General features: G+C 49.4%; 1 protein-coding gene across 1 annotated transcript; it reads left to right on the top strand.

Annotated features, from left to right (window-relative positions):
* On the top strand, window positions 7,327–14,542 carry LOC109821154. The gene is made up of 8 exons (XM_020387346.1): window positions 7,327–7,471; window positions 7,552–7,623; window positions 10,142–10,270; window positions 12,416–12,493; window positions 12,591–13,697; window positions 13,758–13,958; window positions 14,033–14,110; window positions 14,208–14,542. Exons 1-8 carry the CDS (start codon window positions 7,327–7,329, stop codon window positions 14,540–14,542), a joined length of 2,145 nt encoding a protein of 714 aa, XP_020242935.1.

The raw sequence follows: 21,551 nt of genomic DNA, 5'->3' as shown, positions 1-21,551 counted from the left end.
AAAATACAATTCTCTTGAAAATAAATACAAGATTTGTTTATCGGCTCTTGCTTGCGTGGGTTCTTGGCTAGTGATAGTGACATTAATATCCGTGGACCACCTGATGATCAGATCAGGTCTGAAGCTTTGTCGATTCGTGAAGGAATCAAGAAGCTGAAGCAAGTATCTCGGTAATGGTGAGATAATTACTCTTCTTAAGATAACCGCAACGAGGTAATCTCAAGGGAAGAACACTGGAACTGCAGATCTGACGAACTCTTCTTTCTGCACCGAGGAACTCGATCGATCTCCTCCTCTCTTCTGAAATTCGTGCTCCTTCAGTCTTCAGTTTGGCAGGGTTTCGCCAACGCTCGAGAATTCTAGATCTAAAAAATGAAGACCATGCGGTTGTATTTATAGGCTTCGGGACTTCTGTTTTTGGATAAGAACGTCCAATTCCCTATTATCCTTAGTTGTAACCACTTAACCATGTTTATGGATGATATTTTATCAGTTGGAGCAAATCCAGGCGGTTAACGATCGAAAAATCGCCAAAAATAGCCAAAATCAGCCTTTTCGGGTTGTAGACACCCGCGGGTGTCTCGGCATGGCCGAGACACTTATGAGTGTCTTGGCCAAGCCGAGACACTCATGGGTGTCTTGGCTTGGCCGAGACACCATGTGGTGTCTCGGTTTGGCTCAGGGCTTGGTCTCGCGCGCTCCGTCCGTTTTCGCCGTATTTTCATCATCCAAACTCAGAATCACACGATCCATAATGCGTCAGAAACCCGATGAGGAGATCTACAAGCTCTCATGATTGAATCATGTGTGGAGTAAATGGGACACTAGGGGTGCTTCATCTTTCGTAAGCAATGTGCAGCTCCCGGTTCATTCATGTTTCGGTTATTCCAAAATTTTGTTGCTTCACATGGTCCGTCGACTCACATCATGCATTTGTCATCATCAAATGAGCTTCTGTGACTTGAATAGCAACGTTCATCATCTCCTCTCCGTCTCGAGCCGTGTACGGTGACCTATAGGTAATTTTTGACGCCTACAGATACCCCTTCCAAAGTATTTTAGTCTCATTTCTTTTATCGATGAGCCTGAAATACTTTGGATATGATCAATCCAACCTTCAGTTGGTGTAAAAGGACCGGTAGTTAGATTTGATTCTTGAATCCTTCGATTTTCAATCTATTCGATGTTTTAACGAGTAGCTGAAGTTCTCCCGGCGCTGCGTTTATTGTCTGGCCGTTGTCGAAATCTTGAATCAAAACTGGTGAATTGATTTTAGCTCGTATCGTCGAGTTGACTTTGAACTGACCATCTCCATCACGATATATTAACTTGTGTTGACTTTCATCGTAACGCGCTGATTGGCGTTGACCTAGGGTTACACGTTGACCGGCATTAACCTAGGGTTTTGGATCGCCCAATGTTGACTTTTTATTGCAACACATTGAATGGCGTTGACCTAGGGTTACACGTTAACTAGCGTTGACCTGGGGTTTCGGATCGCCTAACGTTGACTTTTCATTGCAACACATTAACTGGCGTTGACCTAAGGTTATACGTTGACTGGTGTTGACCTAGGGTTTCGGATCGTCTGATGATAACTTTTTATTATAACGCATTGACTGGTATTGACCTAAGGTTACATGTTGACTAACATTGACCTAGGGTTTCGGATCGCCTGATGTTAACTATTTCACCGTAATGCGTTGACTGACGTTGACCTAGGGTTACGCGTTGACCAGTATTAACCTAGGGTTTCGGATCGCCCAACGTTGACTTTTTATTGTAATACATTAACTAGCGTTGACCTAGCGTTACGCGTTGACTGGTGTTGACCTAGGGTTTCGAATCGCCTGACGTTGACTTTTTCATCGCAACGCGTTGATTAACGTTGACCTAAGGTTACGCGTTGACCGGCGTTAACCTAGGATTTTGGATCGCCCGATGTTAACTTTTTATTATAACGCATTGACTGGCGTTGACCTAGGGTTACGCGTTGACTGGCATTGACCTAAGGTTTTGGATCGCCTGACGTTGACTTTTTCATCGTAACGCGTTGACTAGCGTTGACCTAGGGTTACACGTTGACCGGTGTTAACCTATGATTTCGGATCGCCCGACGTTGACTTTTCATTACAACACATTAACTAGAGTTGACTTAGGGTTACACGTTGACCAGCGTTGACCTAGGGTTTCAGATCGCCCGATGTTGACTTTTTATTGCAACGCATTGACTGGCGTTGACCTAGGGTTACGCGTTGACTGGTGTTGACCTAGGGTTTTGGACCGCCCGGCGTTGTTTTGTGTTGATTTTTATCAGAATAACTAATCACCGTCAAAATTAGGCGAAACAGGATCGCCAAAGGCCTANCCCCCCCCCCCCCCCTTTTCTCCTTTTTTTGTGTGTACTTTCATTTCCCTCTCACTCTCAAATTTCAAAAAGAGTCATTTTCCCCCCCTAACTTCTTCTTCGTCCTCCTATCCAAACTCCTCATAACCCATTTTTCTCCTCTTCAAGAATTCTTAACCCATTTAAACTCTCTCTTTTAAAACCCCTCAACCCCCAAAAAAAATTTGGATTTTTCCTCCTCATTGGCCGAAATTTTTCTCCTCTCAAAGCTAGGGTTTCATCTCCTCTTCAAGCTCAAGACTTGATTTTTGGAATTAGGTTTTGAAAGTGGCCGAAATTTTGGGGGGGTTTATGCAAGAACAAGGCCAAAATTTTGGAGGACTTTTGTGTAAAATAGGGCTGAAATTTTAGGGGGCTTATGCAAAAGTGGACTAAAATTTTGGGATTTTGATTGTATACCCATTTGGCCACAACTTTGAGGGGTGTTTCATGCAAAAAGATTACCAATTGTTGAGGGGTTTATTTGAAAAAAGTGGTCAAAATTGGTTGAGGGACTTGTTTGCAAAGTGGCTGAAATTTTAGGGCTAAAATTTGTAGAGTTTTGACTACACACCCATGATCAAACGTTTGAGAGGTATATGTGCAAATTGGACTGAAATTTATAGAGGGGTCTATTTGCAAAGTTGGCCGAAATTTGTAGAGGGGTTTATTTACAAAATTTGGCTGAAATTGTGAGATATAGAGGATGATGGTTTTTCTTCCTCGATCATGGCCAAATTCAAAGGTGTTCGTGGCTAAAATTTAACCTTGAACATGAGGGGTATTTTGTCGATCATGGCCAAATTCAAAGGTGTTCGTGGCTAAAATTTAACCTTGAACATGAGGGGTATTTTGGGTATTTCACCCAAAAGTTGATCAAGGTGTTCGTGGCTAAAATTTAACCTTGAACATGAGGGGTATTTTGGGTATTTCACCCAAAAGTTGATAATGAAGGCTTTAAATACAATTTGAACCCATGGTTTGCAGGCATAAAACTCAAAGGTTTAATTAGACTTCAACTATAAAATCCTATTCTGTTTATAGGACTTTAGCTAAAGTACGTAATTTCCCTTTTAATTTTCGGGTATTTAGATTTATGATTGTACCTAATCCATTGATTTTCGTTGCAGGTTAACCATGTCTCCGCTCCGACCGTGATTCCATAGGAGTCGCTCCTCTTCTCAGCATAGCAAGAGGGAGGCTCCCATAGCGTTCTCTTACGGGGGTGAGCTTTTATATTTTCTATATCCTCGCTTGACCCCTTCGCGGGTCATCGAGGAAGAACCGGTGTCCTCCTTCACGGGGATTGAGGTTTCGGGATGACTTGTAGTTCTGTCATGCCCTCGCATGGCCCTTTCGCAGGTCACTCGGGAAGAACCAACGTCCTCCTTCGCGGGGATCGAGGTTTCAGGATGATTTGTAGTTCTATCATGCCCTTGTTTAGCCCCTTCACGGGTTACTCGGGAAGGACTGACGTCCTCCTTCGCGGGGATCGAGGTTACAGGATTATTTGTGGTTCTATCATACCCTCATTTGACGCCTTCGCGGGTCACTCAGGAAGAACCGACGTCCTCCTTCGCGGGGATCAAAGTTTCAAAAAGACGTGTTTTGCTTGACAATTCACGTCTTCCGGCATATTGGGGCAATTTCGTGTTGTATTACACTGCGTAGGTCGGGGTACATTATCACGTTGCTTACATGATGATGCATACTATTTTTTAGGTGTAGGACACTCGAAATCGTCTCACCAATCAGTCAATGAATAACTCTATCATGCTAGCTTGTGAGATGAATTCAATCATTGTATAATTCATGAATAATTTTCTGATTCCACGTTTGTTTTGCTGCAATTGAATTCCCCATGGACAGCCTTCCTCCTCATGCTACTAGCGGTTGTAGTGGAGAGAATTTTGCTTCTGTTGTCGATAGGCAGGCCATTGGTCCGACTCCTCAGTTTGATAAGAGTCGTTCCAAGGAGTTCTGTCGCTTGATACGAGATGGGGGGTGTCGTTCACTGCGCCAGTTGATTACTGATGCCACCTTCACTAAAGACTCTATTTCCACTCAGGCTTTAGAGAAGCCGGGTTATTTATTTGGAGACCATGTCGAGGATCCGGCTAAGCTGATTCTTGATGATGAGCACTGGTTGAATAATGATGAAGGACTCCTTCTATACATCCCTTATATTCCACGCCAGCATTCTCTCACTCATTTGGAGACGCAGACTGTGCGGCGACAGATGTCCTAGAATCTTACAGATGACCATGATCGAGTTCATTGTGGATTTATTTCCCATCATAAGACCCCAGGTTCTGATCGTTATAATTATATTCGCGGCCTTCGACCAGTGATTCTGGGCCTTGATACCGTGCCACCAGATAAGGTGTCAACAGCCGCTCCTACTGTGAGGAATCATTTGGCCAAGCTTGGGAGGAAGTTACCTCCGATAGAGTTCAGATGCTTCGGTTGGGCCTATTCACCACCCAAAAGGTAGTGGATTCGTATGACCAGTTATGTCTTGGGACATTGGGAGAGTGATCTGAGAGGCAGTGGGTTGTATGCGCCCATACAAGCCACCATGTATGGATTTGCGGTTAGCAGTCACCACTTCCTATCGTTATTGGAGACATATATCCCTGACAGTAACACTTTCCTGACCTGCAGTGGAGAGTTGAGGTTAGCTCTGCACGAGATGCACAAAGTTTCTGGTCTTCCGTTGGGGGACTATCCGTATCAGGAGTACTTTCCCTAGAAGCTACAATTAGAGTAACTGAAGAAAGATTCTCCCAGTATGTATGTTATGTTTTGGGACCTTACGTGTCATTATTATACATCCTTAATCAAAGTTAGTCCTCTGGCGAAGAGGAAGAGGCAGATCAGTTTGAAGCAGTTCGCTAATTGTTTATTCCAGTATTTGGAGAGCAATTCAGGCGAGACTGTTTGTGAGTTGGCCTCTTTGACACCTTCTGCCATCAATGAGTTAATGGCGAGGTCCGAAGTTTGTTCCTTTACTATCACTGGCGCTGAGGGAGCTTTCCTTACGGGGACCAAGTTTCGGACATTCCTTTGTCACGCTCAGAAGTCCATTCGACCTAGGACTCTGCTGGCGGGCTATCTCGCCCTCTGGTTGAAGAAGTACGTCATTCCATATTAGTTTTCTGATGTGTTGTCTATTAAGGTCCTTTCCCCTGCCGTCCAGCTAGCTTACGGGAAGGAGCTTTCTCTGCTTCCGGCGATGGTTGCCGGCATTCATTGTGGGCTTAGGTATTTGGTCGATGGTCTTACACATGTGGGTTATGAACCATCAACCGAGCTTCTTTCTGTAAAGGTCGAGCTTCCGTATACATACCTGATGGCGTGGCTCATTCTTCATCATCCTGATTTGATGTCGGCGCCTAGTACTATTGATGCCTCCATTCCTTTTGTGCAGCTGTTAGAAAGGAGCAAGTGGTTTGGGAAGACATTCACTGATGTCCAGCGAGAGCTATAAGTTCGTAAGAGCTGGGAGTTCTTCAAGTGTTTCCCTCACTTCTCAGGCCGCTATGATGATGTGTTGATTGATGAGGAGAAACCAAGGGCCGGTCGGACTTCTCTTGATGCTGGTTGCCTCCGTTGGTTGGTGAACATCCGCATTAGATATCTCCTCCTTCGTGTGAAGGGTCGTTGCCATATAGAGCCTTATCTTCCGTGCCGCTTTGCTCGCTAGTTCGGTTACGACCAACTATATGTTGGGAACCCGAGCCGAGGCATGAGGATCGAGGGGGGCCTTATTGACAGTGTCCGAGCATGGCTTTGGACTATGATGGGCTGTACTGGAGTCTTTTTCGCTCTTCCTTCATCCAAGTGCAAACCGTTGCTTACTTTCCTCAGCTACAAGTGACTCCTTTCTGCCAACAAGTTTCTAGATGTGAAGAGCCTCTCAGAGTTGGAGGCTAAGCACTTGGTTCAAACTACTATCAAGGCTTCTCGTAAGACTGAGCTTTCGAAGAAGCGGGGAAAGAAACTTGCCAAACCCTCCTGTTCAAGTAGAGACAAGATGGAGGATGACGAAGAGCTCCTTCCTATCGATGATGGGGATGAGACTTCTGAGGAAGAATTTATAGATATGGATACCGATGGGGGAGAATTTGATACAGGTCTGTCAGACTCTTTCTTTTCAGAATTAATGGATCTGGCATTTTCTCATTGGTATCAACGCCATACCCTTTCTAGGTCTCAACCGGCTTTTCAAAAGCCAGAACAAAAGGTCTTATTCACTTATCCTAACAAGATGACTCTTGTTACTCCAGCTAGGATGGTTGACGAGCACGAGCCCCTTATTTTTCGTTATGCGAGATCACGGCCCAGCGCCGAGGCTTCTACCCAAGTTGAGATGAGTACTAAATCCACGCATGAGAGACCTACTGGTCCTGTAAGGGTTTGTCCTCTAAAATAGAAGAAGACCGCCCATAAGTCGCATATTGGTTAGTGGGCTCGCGGAGTAGAGCCACGAGGTACTACTGGTGGATAAGAGGGTAGTGCTCTACTATCTTCACTACTTTGAAATAATGCTCTTTTGGATTCCCTAAATCTAATCATGGTCCATGTTTCAGGAAGCCATGACGGAGGTGAACTTCCGTAAGACCCTGTATTCTCTGATCCTGGTCATTTGGATAGCCCGAGCTTCGTGCAGCAAATGTGCGATATCATTCATGATGAGTCTATGGATGTTAAAGCAAACAGAGATGCCACGCAGGCTGATAGCGTTGAGCCGGGGATTCTATGCCTAGGTATATCTAACATCGGTAATACACTATTCGAGTAGTAGTTAAAGGAGTTAGGCAATTCGAAATTTGTTCCCCCTTTAATCACTTCCGCGCTTCATTCTCTTTTAAACAAATTGAAGAACGCGGGCGTGAATATTAGGGTAGAAGAGCCTTCTACCACCGCTGCAGGTAAATATGGGTCTTGGGGGATTCAGCGAACACATGTATGTCTCAGCACAGAGTTTCTCGGGATCCGACACTAGATTGCTAGTTGAGATGTTGGCGGAGCAGGCCACCAGAGAGGCTGTAGGACCATCCTTCGAAGGTGGTTCATTTGCAGGTATGCATCTAATTTTTGACATTATAATTATATTTGTTTGTTGAGACCTCTATTTGACCGATAGGGAATTCTAATCGTAGGACTAGCCACTGAGACTGATACGGCTGTGATTTCTAGCATCCCTAGTTTAGCTGAGGGTGATGGATCTGTAGGTATGCACATAATCCCCTTCATCATTGTAGGGTGAAAATTTGATTCTTCCGAAGAAAGGAGTTTCGTTTGTATTTATAAGAAAGCTTATTACAAACTAACAAATCAAATGTTTACAACAGAAGCAGAGGGAAGGCCCTCTTTGTTTTGTGTGGGGACTTTAGGTGGCTATAGGACGCTTCGCTCGATGCTCGGGTCGAGTCTGCTTCCCTTGGACCGTTTGAATGAGGTTGCTGGAGAGCTTCAGTTCGCAGTAGAAGCTCGGGGCAATGGAGTTCGGGTCTGCTTGGTTCGTCGGCGATCGGAGCTCGGAACTAGGCAGCAGTGCTGTAATGCAAGGATTTGCTAACAGCTTGGTCTCAACTCTTTTTTCTCCAAGTTTTGCGACCTCTCTTCCATCGTGCTGGAAGGGGTTTTTAAATGAAAGAAGGACAGCTTGACTTCTCCTTGAATTGTGGGATGTGACCACATCCTCTTCAGAGACGTCTCGCCGTTCCTCGATACCATGAACGGTCATTCCAGGGATTGTGCTCTATGTCCTGTCACCTACGATGGGAAGGCCCATTCTTGTATGTGAGGCAACAAACGACTGCTATCCGAGTGGATTTGACCAGCATTAATGAACCGCATTTATGAGTTCGCAGATCGATGAAGTGTCTGTCCGATCACTTGTACTGTGCGTGACCGCCCGGCGTGCTTTGAGCACGATGCTTTCTCCTTTCCGGTCAGGAGAGGCGGTGAAGTAGGTGTACAGTACTCGAGTGGGTCTAGCCAGCTTGCCGAGTGCCGGCGGATCCAGCTCTTGGCTCAGACATCCGAGGTGAGTCGCATTTATGAATGCTCAGGTTGACTCGACACCTGTCCAGGCCTTCGTGCTGTGCGTACTGCGAGCGGCCGTTTGACGGTCCTGGGGTACTGTGCTCTCTCTCCCTTCGGGTCGAGAGAGATGGGAAGGTCCATCTCAGCACGTGGGGTAGTGGATACCCAGCTGTACTGACGGTTTTGGGGCTTGCTGGCGGATTCGACTCCGAACTCGGGCAGGCGAGTTGAGCGAAGAGCGAATTTCCGCCATCCTGATCGACCCTGACTCATGCTGGCGAGTCGACCGTTAGGCGAACCTGGACTTGAGTACAGTCGACGTCTACGCGGTTTAGGTCCGTGCCAGAGAACTGGGCGTGCGAACTCTTCTCGTAGACAAATTCCCTGTAGACCCATAGAGGTATTTTTTACCGTCTACAAGACCCCCTTCAAAGTTTTCAGACCTAAACTGGCTTGCGTGTGGTCTGGAATACTTTGAATGAAGAAATTGTTGGCGAAGCAAGTGCCTTCGATTTCTCTTAGGATTTTTAGCAAATCCTCAGCTATCAACGGGTTTGATGTGCCTTTACCGATTACCGTTTGAATCGGGCTAGCCATACTATTCTCCTCAGTATGATGAGTTGTCGAACAGTTTCTCTTAGGCTTAATGCTAAGATTTCTGCTCTAACCCTTAGCCATCTGGGGCGTGGGTTTCAACCGTTTAAGCAAGGTCATTCTTTTGGCTTTGTTCGTAATTTTACCTTTGAGGGCGAATGCATCGTCAAGGCGAAATTAGTTTTTGAGAGCCAATTTTCGCGCGACTCGTGGGGTTATGCCCAGTATTTGCAGGCGAAACCCTTCCTTTTGTAGGCGGAACCGGATCTGACGGGAGATGAGCCACGTGTCTGCTGATAGAGCCTCGTGCTTCCCAGCTAAGACATTGGATCGTGGCGATCGTGACTTGACAGCACGATCTTCGTGCGTTTCGCCCTGCGACGTATCGTGGCCGTGGTTCTCGGACTCAACCGTCGGATTCAACCGCCAATCTCGGTTCCTTCGATGTACTGAGGGTGATCTGGGCCGTCGAATTTGATCGTGGCCCCGTTTCCTGTCCGTTAGGGTTTTCGCCTTTCGAGGGCAGTCGTGGCCACGTGGACAACTCCGCCCTTCTAAATCAGCCGTTTTCCTCCATTGGGAGTTACCGTGCTTTCAAATCTTGAAAGGGAACATCCAAGGAAAGAATTCCCGCTTCCTCTTACAATGGCTCCGAAATCTAAGAGGTGTAAAGTGAGGGGTGCAGGCCCCGGACGTTACTCCGACCGTCTCTCTGCCGGCATGCCTGCCGGTGCTATGGAGTCGCGCCCAGGTACGTTGATGGGTTTGCTGGACGTTTTCTTGTAGGTCTTAGGCGTCGGATTTGGGGAGATGAGCGTTGCTCGTTAAGCTTGGTAGCCTTCCCGATTTGGGGCAAAGTTTGCCCTGTTTGCCCTTAGAAGACGATTACTGTCTCCGCGGGCGAGCCCTTCAGCGGGAAGGAGGCGAACTCCCTTTTTGTAAGGCGAGTCCGGCCCTTTCCTGTTAGAGGGACGTCTAGTCTGTAGGGGCAGACTTTATTCGAAGTGGGTTCCTCCTTGCGATTTCGCCCTCCTCTGTTTGATGGGCGATTTTGCCCCTACAGCGGATTTTGTCTTGATTGACCTTCTTCTTTTCTTTTTCTTGCAGCGACCTTTTCCGATGAGGCTTTTCCAGAGGGTGTGGCCGTCGGCCACGTCGGGGCTACGAGCTACGCAGCACCTTCTCGGTTTCCCTCTTTGGCTCCAGTACCCGTGTTCACCGCTGATAAGCCGCGTGGTCTGATACAGAGGGTCTCGGATGGTCATCATTTGACCCTACGCGAGCTGACAACCAACGCAGCGCTGACAGATGAGGCTAGGGCAGAGCTGCCGAAACCTCAATTTTTGTTTGGTGACTCCATGACCGACCCTTCCGCCCTGTTGCTCAAAGAGAGCCGGTGGTACCGCACGGTAGAGGGGACCCATTACTACCTCCCCAGCATGTCGAGAGGGTTTTCGATTGTTGAGCTGCGGTCCCTCGCGATCCCTCGGACGATGAACTGGGATTTGACCCCCACTCAGGACGGGGTCACTTGTGGCGTCTTTACGGGCTCTACGGCTGGGTATGGAGTGGAGAGCTCATGTAAGCGCGTGACGGGTCTGCGCCCTGGCTTAGTGTCTGCTGAACCGCCCGTGGGGGAATCGACAGCGGTGGCGGAGACTTTCCGTCACCGCTTCTTCCGAGTCGGTGGAAGCTTTCCCCCGAAGGACTTTAGAGCCCCGGGGTGGGTTTACTCTGCGCCTGGCAGCGACACGTGGTGGTCCAAGATCACCGACTATGTTTTGGCCGAGAATGCTGACCTCAAGGGCACAGAGCTGTATGTGGCCCTCGAAGCCACTCGACATGGCCTGCGGATCAACGCTTCTCAATTCCATAGCATTCTGGAATTGTATTGTGCGGAAAGCGGCACATTTTTCACCCCCAACGGTGAACTTGGTATCACCCCCTTCGAGATGCACGACGTGTCAGGGCTACCTCTGGGAGACTTCCCTTATGAGGAATACGTCCCTGATCAAGATGAGATCGATCAGCTGTCGGACAATTCCCCTCTGGCGGTTGAAACTCTGTGGGAGTTACTCTGTCACTTCCACATATGCCTCAGTACCTTAGGGGCCTCGGATCATAAGGGGAAGAGGAAGAAGACCCCAGGGATTAGCCACAAGAATTGGGCTGATTATCTGTTCCCTGGGAACGATGTCAAGGGGAAGCCCGCTCTCCCGTTAGGCGCGTGCGACCAGCCCGAAGTGGAGGCGAGGACAGCTAAAGAAGGAAGCACCATTACTCTTGACCGCGACGAGGGCGGATTTAAGGCTGGTACGGTCCTTCACTCATTCCATCATCAGGCGAAGTTTCTCATTTCGGGGAAGGCGCTGCTCGCGGGGTACCTCATGTTATGGCTGAAGAGGTGCGTAATCCCCACTCACTCCTTCGAGGCTCTTCCTATAGAGGTCGTGTATCCGGCGGTTTGCCTGGCTCACGGGAAGTCTTATTCCCTGGTATCGGCGACGATAGCGTGCATCCATCGGGGGCTCCGTACTCTGACGAGCCAATTCTGCCGTGTGTCGGTCCTCGACGAGGGGGAAGGAGAAGTTATCAGAACCCCCAATCCTAGGGTGGGGCTACCGTATACCTACTTGGTGGCATGGTTCGTCTATCACTGCGAATGCTTGATGAGTGCCCCGGCAGCGCTTCAGGGAGACAAGTTTGTTCCCTTCGTCCAGCGTTTGGAGAGGTGCTCTTGGAAGTGCAAGGACATCCCCGATACGAGGAAGACGCTCTCCCACTTCGGGCACTATAATTTTCGTCGATCTTTTCCTTACTTCAGCGGGGGTGGATATGGAGAATCTCTCAGGGATGCGCCGACGGCGGATCACCACACAATCCTTTCCCGTGGTGCCTTTCGCTGGTTGGTGGACATTCGACCAGGGTATCACGTTCTGAGAACAGGCTCCACATGCTATCTCGAGCCATACATCCCTTGCAGGTTTGCCCGCCAGTTTGGGTATGATCAATTGTATGTGGGCAACGCCAACCCTCGCCTACACTTCGAAGGAGGACTGGTTGACGGCGCTCGGGGGTGGTTCTGGACCCATGCTGGAGGTACTCAAGCTCGTTTTGAGTTGCCTGCGAAGGACCGCGATTTACACCACACGCTCTTGTACTGTCGGTGGTATCGGGGTGCTAGTGCTGACCCTGCCAACTTCTGGTTCCAAAGCTCATGTCTGGCGGAACGCGATCGTCCCATCAGGGCCGTCCAACGTGAGGTCACCGTCGGGAGTTCCAACGGCTTCTTTGCCCGCATCACGAGGTAGTCTTTGCCACAGTACCCTTGATTGCAATGTTGCTCTTGTACCTTTTGATATTGGTAATGGATCTATGCAGGTGCGGTTGAGAAAGTGATCTCCATTCCTTCCGACGAAGAGGAAGAAGCTGGAGATGATGAGGGGTTTACGGGCTTAGGTAAGTATAGACTTTAGCATTACTCGTTCTTTCACGCCTCACCGTAAATAGGGTCCCTTATGAGGGGTCTCCGTTAACTCTCTCGGTGCATTTGTAGCCGATCCTGCCCGCGAAATCGCCGTCAAAGAGGGTCCTTCCTCTTGGGCAAATCGCTCGTCTAGGGAGACGGGCGAATCTGAGGAGGATGACGACGACGCCTCAATACACGAGGCCCTGTCGAGTGAGGAAGAGGACTTGGCTCATGAAGATGCGACTGGTCAAATAGGGGGATCCCCTGCTCCTGCGGCGGTGTCTGCTGAGGATCGTTCCTCAGTGCGAGAGTCACCGCTTCAAAGAGAGGTTTCTGCTCAGCAAGTGATCACCTCCCTGTCGGGGGTCGCCGTTGATGCCATGATTGCTGTTCCGAGGTCATCATTGGTCACACCGGCCCTGGCGACGCCAATTACCACTTCCACAGTTATGGCCACCGGTGCTTCAACCGCGGTTCCATCTATGATGGAAGAGGCTGCCCTCTCTCCCTTGGAGCGTGAGCGAAGAAAGAGTGCGGCACGATCCGTGGCTGAATTCCATGACACTATGGCTGCCTGCATCAGGCTCGCGCTGGAAGAGAGTTGTCCTTTCGAGAGCTTCGAAGAGGATATCGACTACATCATAGGCTTCTTAATCAAGAGGCTAAAGCATTCTGGGGCGCAGCCTTATTTCCAGCGTAAGGAGGCGGTGAAAGAAGCCATCCAGCAGTTGCTTGCTCTTCGCGCGAAGAGTTCCACTCTTGTGGATCTTGCATCCGGCGAAGTCCGAGCGGTGGTGCAAGAGCGGGATCGCCGTCTGAATGAAACCATGTCACTAGAGGCGAGATTGTCAGAGGAGTTGGAGCAGGCCAAAGCTGAGAATGAACGGATGGTCTTCGAGCGACAGAAGGCTGACAACCGCGTTTCTCGCCTGTCTTCGGAGGTAGAGACTCTGAAGCAGGTCATAGCCAAGGCGCGGGCCTCATTGGCTATTCAAGAGAAGGCTCGTGAGCAGGCGGTCAAAGAGTTGGAGAACATTGAATCTCGCCAGCAGCTGACTGCCAATTCAGTGGAGGAAAAGGAGCGAGCCCATAAGGAAGCCAAAGAGACCGTTCAAGACTTGGCCTCGCGTACGGATGAAGATCTTCGCCGAGAGATTCTAAGGAGGCTTGAACTTCGCCATGCCGAAGAACTTCGTGAGGCGGAGCTGCGGTTAAAATCTCTGTAATTCGCTTTCAATTTTCCGTTTGTAATAGGACTTCTTTTCGTTTCTCCGATAAGGATTCCTGGAGTGGCTCTGTCCGGGTCTGGAGTGGCTCCGTCTGGGTCTGGAGCCGTGTCGCCTGCCTCACCTGCCGCATCGGGGGCAGTTCAAGAGGCTCCGAAGGACGTTCCTCTGCCGTCCAACGTGAGGTCACCGTCGGGAGTTCCAACGGCTTCTTTGCCCGCATCACGAGGTAGTCTTTGCAACAGTACCCTTGATTGCAATGTTGCTCTTGCACCTTTTGATATTGGTAATGGATCTATGCAGGTGCGGTTGAGAAAGTGATCTCCATTCCTTCCGACGAAGAGGAAGAAGCTGGAGATGATGAGGGGCTTACGGGCTTAGGTAAGTATAGACTTTAGCATTACTCGTTCTTTCATGCCTCACCGTAAATAGGGTCCCTTACGAGGGGTCTCCGTTAACTCTCTCGGTGCATTTGTAGCCGATCCTGCCCGCGAAATCGCCGTCAAAGAGGGTCCTTCCTCTTGGGCAAATCGCTCGTCTAGGGAGACGGGCGAATCTGAGGAGGATGACGACGACGCCTCAATACACGAGGCCCTGTCGAGTGAGGAAGAGGACTTGGCTCATGAAGATGCGACTGGTCAAATAGGGGGATCCCCTGCTCTTGCGGCGGTGTCTGCTGAGGATCGTTCCTCAGTGCGAGAGTCACCGCTTCAAAGAGAGGTTTCTGCTCAGCAAGTGACCACCTCCCTGTCGGGGGTCGCCGTTGACGCCGTGATTGCTGTTCCGAGGGCATCATTCGGGGGGCGCCGTTGATGCCGTGATTGCTGTTCCGAGGGTATCATTGGTCACACCGGCCCTGGCGACGCCAATTACTACTTCCACAGTTATGGCCACCAGTGCTTCAACCGCGGTTCCATCTATGATGGAAGAGGCTGCCCTCTCTCCCTTGGAGCGTGAGCGAAGAAAGAGTGCGGCACGATCCGTGGCTGAATTCCATGACACTATGGCTGCCTGCATCAGGCTCGCGCTGGAAGAGAGTTGTCCTTTCGAGAGCTTCGAAGAGGATATCGACTACATCATAGGCTTCTTAATCAAGAGGCTAAAGCATTCTGGGGCGCAGCCTTATTTCCAGCGTAAGGAGGCGGTGAAAGAAGCCATCCAGCAGTTGCTTGCTCTTCGCGCGAAGAGTTCCACTCTTGTGGATCTTGCATCCGGCGAAGTCCGAGCGGTGGTGCAAGAGCGGGATCGCCGTCTGAATGAAACCATGTCACTAGAGGCGAGATTGTCAGAGGAGTTGGAGCAGGCCAAAGCTGAGAATGAACGGATGGTCTTCGAGCGACAGAAGGCTGACAACCGCGTTTCTCGCCTGTCTTCGGAGGTAGAGACTCTGAAGCAGGTCATAGCCAAGGCGCGGGCCTCATTGGCTATTCAAGAGAAGGCTCGTGAGCAGGCGGTCAAAGAGTTGGAGAACATTGAATCTCGCCAGCAGCTGACTGCCAATTCAGTGGAGGAAAAGGAGCGAGCCCATAAGGAAGCCAAAGAGACCGTTCAAGACTTGGCCTCGCGTACGGATGAAGATCTTCGCCGAGAGATTCTAAGGAGGCTTGAACTTCGCCATGCCGAAGAACTTCGTGAGGCGGAGCTGCGGTTAAAATCTCTGTAATTCGCTTTCAATTTTCCGTTTGTAATAGGACTTCCCTTTCACGAATGAAATTATCCCTTTTGTTTCTGGCCTATTGTCATTTGTGTGCGTGTGCCATTTTCGTAACCATGCATTGGTCAGAATCAGGCCGCAAGAGGACCTCAACTGCAGCGGGATTATCATCGATCGATTTGTGCTGTAGGTTTATTTGCATTGAGGGGTGGATGTATCGCCTCGAAGAACTGGCCAACGAAGATTCCTCCGATGAGCCACCGCCCCCTTCTTTGCATTATCTGCTCGAACGCAAGAATCGGGCGAAGAGGATTCAGGCGAAGGAGGCTGAGTTTGGACGCCTGCGGAAGCGACAACAGGCGGTGCGGGACCGGATGGATGCTTACTTGGACCGGTCCTTCTTCGAGGATGCCGGCTCTCTTCGCGGCGAGGCGAAGCTGCAGGAGCGGGGGCTCGAAGTGAGGAGACTCGGCGAGGCTGCCGCGGCGGTGGGCCAGGAGCTCCAGCTCCTTCGCCAAGAGGAAGAAGCCAGCGAGGCGGACTTGGCCCGGCGGCAACCGGAGCGGAAGGAGAAGGCGAGGATCCAGCGGGCTGCGGAGCGTGCGAAGCTCAAAGCGAAGATCGGCTCGTTCAGCCTGCTGAAGTTTTTGTAATGCCGTGTTCAAGTCCATCCTTCTGTCTTCTTGAACTTTTTTTTTTGTCAACTTAGTTGGTGCTTCGGGCATCACAACTAAACTGAAAACTCATGTAAATTGTAGTGGTCCTTTTGCTTATTTTGTTCACCTTTGCTTTGCGCCTACAGTTTTCTCTCTTTGACTGCGCCGTTGGGCATTTGAATTGAACTTGACGATCCACTGATTGTCCTGTTTAGGACTTAGTCACATTAAGCTCTTGTTTTGCCTTCTGTTGCTCACAGCGTGAGATCGGATTAACTCCGATCTTCGCGTTGTAGCTCCAACGGGATCGAAAGAGTAACCCAAACGTTTGCCTTTACGGCCAACTGAAGAACTTGACTTCGACTCGCCTTTCGGCGAGTTGTTGTCTGGGGAACCGTCTTCGACGATTGTCGTCATGTGGGAATGAGACAATTGATTGTGGTAAAAGTCATCGCCTGGTAGACTCTACCCATCAGTTATCCTAAAGCAATGTTAGGACATCCGGAACAGGTCAGATAGTTCAGGTACGTAGGAGTGTGACTATTGACAGGAGTAATGGCACGTCGCATGGTAGGCCATTGTTCAGGCTATGCTATTCGTAAGAATAACGGCGCCAATCATCAGAGGTGATCATTAACTTGATGAGGTGATGTCGCGATTGAAGCGACCGTGGGGGCCTACCATTCCTCAGAATAGGAATGGTAAGCGGATTTTGTCAGAGGTTTAATGTTAACATGACAGAGGATGTCGTGATTGGAACGACTTTGAGGACCCACCATCCTATAGAAGAGGGATAGGCGAATTGAGTGGATTCGTCGTGATATGAACGACTTTAATGGATCCGCCTTCTCATTGGAGGATTGGTAAGTTGATTTTGTCAGAGGTTTAATGTTAACGTGACAGAGGATGTCGTGATTGGAACGACTTTAATGGATCCGCCATCCCATTAGAGAGATTGGTAAGTTGATTTTGTCAGAGGTTTAATGTTAACATGACAGAGGATGTCGTGATTGGAACGACTTTGAGGACCCACCATCCTTTAGAAGAGGATTGGTAAGTTGATTTTGTCAGAGGTTTAATGTTAAAGTGGATCCGCCTTCTCATTGGAGGAGATAGGCGAATTGAATGTATATGTCGTGATATGAACGACTCTAGTGGATCCGCCTTCTCATTAGAGGAGATAGGCGAATTGAATCCCACAAGAGGCTTTCGCCAGAGCGGGCAAAGTAGGAACAGTTTAGCCTCGTGTACTAGTTGGAGGGTTTTGAGGGCCAGTTTAGACTCATGCACTCTTGGGAGTTTGTGAAGGAGCACTATGGGTAGTACTTCTTCAGGTACTTGCCGTTGATGGGCATCATGATCTTATCGCCGTTCGGTTTGACGAGGCGATAGGCGCCGTTTGAGTAGACTGTCTCTACCACGAATGGTCCTTCCCATTTGGACTGGAATTTCCCCTTCTTCTTGGAAGTGAGGATCATTGGTCTACGGACGGATAGGACGAGCTCTCCTTCTTTGAAGGCTCGGCGCTTGACTTTCTTGTCGAAACTCTTGGCCATCCGAGCTTGGTAAAACTCAATGTGCTGCTGAGCTTCCAGTCGCTTGTCGTCCAGTGCTTCGAGCTCTGCGAGTCGAAGTTGGTGATTTTCCTCAGTCGTCATCCCTGTCGCTAGGGCGACGCGCAGGGATGGAATCTGAATTTCTAATGGCAATACAGCTTGAAGGTTTCGCCGTTCCAACGCATTGGCAGTCGGCGAGGACCGTGTGGATGAGTCTCTCGCAATGACACTGAGGATTCGCCTCGTGAATAGGGCGTTTGCGAGTCAAGAATTCTCTGAGGTCTTCTACGGGTGGTTGGTGACAACCCCCAGCCTCAGAAGAGTCGCTCTGGTGAGTCGACGAGAGATGAGAGATTTTTGGGCGCTCTCTCTGGCGCGTGTTGGGTGGAACGCCTTGGTGTTGGAGTCAGGCGATCTCGCCTTGACTGGCGAGTCTTCGCGTTTGAGCGAATTCCAGTACGTGGGCGAGTTTCGACCCCGTGTTTAGAAGAGCGGGTTCGGGAGGAACCGCCTATTTCCTTTCCTTTACGTTTATCCGCCAAATGATTATGGCGAGGCTCGCCAGCCTTCGAGGATTCGCCTACTTGGGTAAGCTCGTATGCTCGGTGTGGTTTGTTCGCATCAGGGATATGACCTGAGAAGCGAAGTCCTCCTGAGCGGATGGCTCTGCTGTCCTCGGTTGACGCTCCTGATTTGGAGGGCCTTCCGAGGTCGGGCAGCTTGCCTTCCTGTCTAGCGTTTCTCGGGCCTGTGTGATGGTTCAGGCCATTATGAGAAATGGAGGTTTGGACCCCCTGTCTGACGGGTGTTTGCCGTCGCTGTTGGTTAGTTCTCCCAGCGGGGAGAACGTCACCGTGGGTTGTGGCATTGCGGTTTGTACCGGAGTGAACTGGCACTTCCTCCGAGGTAGGTGTCTGTGTGGACCGCTTGGCGATCCATCTGGCAGACCCTTGCCTCTTGCGCTCGATCTCTGGCTTGGCCTTGATCGATCGCGAGGGAGTGGGCTCCTCCGATGAGACTCGGTTGGAACCCTCGGGTGCGGAGGCTTTGACCGTCTGAGGTCGGCCTCGGCGCACAGCTCTGTGGCGTTTGCGGGACGCATCGCCACCAGAGGAGGAGGAGGACAAGTATTCTTCGTACTTGGCCTGGTCGAACTCGATTTCGAGGGACTCTACTGTCGTCCCGATAGTAACCTCATCAAACTGAGCCACCACCATTTCACTCGATGAAACAGCTGCTCCCACTGTGGTCGCCATCTTCTGTAGGGTGAAAATTTGATTCTTCCGAAGAAAGGAGTTTCGTTTGTATTTATAAGAAAGCTTATTACAAACTAACAAATCAAATGTTTACAACAGAAGCAGAGGGAAGGCCCTCTTTGTTTTTGTGTGGGGACTTTAGGTGGCTATAGGACGCTTCGCTCGATGGTCGGGTCGAGTCTGCTTCCCTTGGACCGTTTGAATGAGGTTGCTGGAGAGCTTCAGTTCGCAGTAGAAGCTCGGGGCAATGGAGTTCGGGTCTGCTTGGTTCGTCGGCGATCGGAGCCCGGAACTAGGCAGCAGTGCTGTAATGCAAGGATTTGCTAACAGCTTGGTCTCAACTCTTTTTTCTCCAAGTTTTGCGACCTCTCTTCCATCGTGCTGGAAGGGGTTTTTAAATGAAAGAAGGACAGCTTGACTTCTCCTTGAATTGTGGGATGTGACCACATCCTCTTCAGAGACGTCTCGCCGTTCCTCGATACCATGAACGGTCATTCCAGGGATTGTGTTCTATGTCCTGTCACCTACGATGGGAAGGCCCATTCTTGTATGTGAGGCAACAAACGACTGCTATCCGAGTGGATTTGACCAGCATTAATGAACCGCATTTATGAGTTCGCAGATCGATGAAGTGTCTGTCCGATCACTTGTACTGTGCGTGACCGCCCGGCGTGCTTTGAGCACGACGCTTTCTCCTTTCCGGTCAGGAGAGGCGGTGAAGTAGGTGTACAGTACTCGAGTGGGTCTAGCCAGCTTGCCGAGTGCCGGCGGATCCAGCTCTTGGCTCAGACAGCCGAGGTGAGTCGCATTTATGAATGCTCAGGTTGACTCGACGCCTGTCCAGTCCTTCGCGCTGTGTGCACTGTGGGCGGCCGTTTGACGGTCCTGGGGTACTGTGCTCTCTCTCCCTTCGGGTCGAGAGAGATGGGAAGGTCCATCTCAGCACGTGGGGTAGTGGATACCCAGCTGTACTGACGGTTTTGGGGCTTGCTGGCGGATTCGACTCCGAACTCGGGCAGGCGAGTTGAGCGAAGAGCGAATTTCCGCCATCCTGATCGACCCTGACTCATGCTGGCGAGTCGACCGTTAGGCGAACCTGGACTTGAGTACAGTCGACGTCCACGCGGTTTAGGTCCGTGCCAGAGAACTGGGCTTGCGAACTCTTCTCGTAGGCAAATTTCCTGTAGACCCATAGAGGTATTTTTTTCCGTCTACAATCATCATTCTTTTTCTTTTGTCCAAATCTCTATTTGACTAATAAAGAATTGTATTCATAGGACCAGCCGTCATGACTGATACGACTACGATTCCTAGCATCCTAAGTTTACCTGGCGGTGGTGTATCTTCTCCAAACCCAATGGGCATTACAGAATTACCTAGAGGAGTTGATATACCATCAACGATCACACCTGCTAGCATTCCTGAGCCTGCTGAGATTAGATTGACGGAGCCTGTCATAGGTTCTCAAACTGAGGGGACCTCTGTTGGTACTGGTATGCTCATAATTCGCTCTGAATTTCCCCACTATATTCTAGAGTTTCTTACCCTTCTGCGCTATTACTTGTAGGGTCTCCACTATCTCCGTATGAGTGTGTCCTATCCCTTTTAGCCGATCCTGATCCTAGCAGAGACATTTTCTGAATGGATCTTGGTTATTTCGTCAACTTTTTTGACAGAATGATCGAGAAACTTCTTCATCAGGAATATTGCTTCGATCAGTTCAGGCATTCCCTTGCTTGACACATGATGATGATTAGAGAGGAGGGATATCCTGGGCTAGCTGAATCTCTCACTGTCGACTTTATTATTCTGGAGTGTGAATTCTGAGAGTTAGAGGAGCTGAAGGCTAGTGGGGCTTCTTCCTTCATATCTTCTCAGTTGGAGCATAGACTGACACAATGGCGTGACCTCAGATCTTCTATTGGTAGTGAGCTTCAGTCGCATGAGAGTTCTATCACGCAGATGATGGCTAGTCTTGCGAGGAAGGATACGGATAGAGCTGAGTTACTTAGTTCTTTAGACTCCAACCGCGAGGAGGTAGCCAGGTTGAAGAAGGCCCTGAAGTACGCTGAGGAGTCTGGTGCCATCATTGTAGATGAGCTAGCTAGTTTAGAGAGCTCTCGCGGACAGATACTTGAGAGACTAGAATCTACGCGGGAGAGATTAATGAAGCTAAAAGGTAAAGCCACGGAGATCTTGAACAGTTCTGAAGATTCTGTCCGAGCTGATCTGCAGATTAAGCTTGAGTAGGGTTATACAGACATGCTCTCTAGGTTGGAACTTCACATTCTCGGTCGCCGATTGCGTTCGGGCCGATTAGCTTTATCATTGTATGCTTTGACTTGATCTATTAGTAAAGACCCAATATTTGATTTAGCATACTCATCTTGTATCATGATGTTTCTTTGTTGGTTGTGAACCCAATGGACACAATGCTTATAGGATTTTTAGCAAATCCTCAGTCATAAACGGATTTGATATGCCTTTACCGATTAGCGTTTGAATCGGGCTAGCATGCGGATTGTATAAGTCCGTTCTGTATATAACGTTGTGCTAAAATAATTAATTCTTTTAGCACCATGATATGGAATACGTAGACTTTGTCTTTATCACGGGAATAGACTACCCGGCAACGCGTGTTAGGTGCTGACTCATCCTTACTTAGGATTTAGGATAAAAGTCCCCAGATTTGTATTCTAG

The sequence above is a fragment of the Asparagus officinalis genome, chromosome 8 (genome assembly GCF_001876935.1).
Source record: "Asparagus officinalis chromosome 8, Aspof.V1, whole genome shotgun sequence".
Classification (NCBI taxonomy): domain Eukaryota; kingdom Viridiplantae; phylum Streptophyta; class Magnoliopsida; order Asparagales; family Asparagaceae; genus Asparagus; species Asparagus officinalis.
The sequence above is the reverse complement of the archived record's forward strand: the minus strand, read 5'-3'. Positions and strand labels throughout refer to the sequence as shown.

Coding starts and splice junctions, on each gene's coding strand:
- LOC109821154 (XM_020387346.1), top strand. CDS start 7,327: ATGGGTCTTGGGGGATTCAGCGAACACATGTATGTCTCAGCACAGAGT. Junction 13,698..13,757: donor TCGCCATGCCGAAGAACTTC/GTGAGGCGGAGC, acceptor CGTTTGTAATAG/GACTTCTTTTCGTTTCTCCG. Junction 14,111..14,207: donor TGAGGGGCTTACGGGCTTAG/GTAAGTATAGAC, acceptor GTGCATTTGTAG/CCGATCCTGCCCGCGAAATC.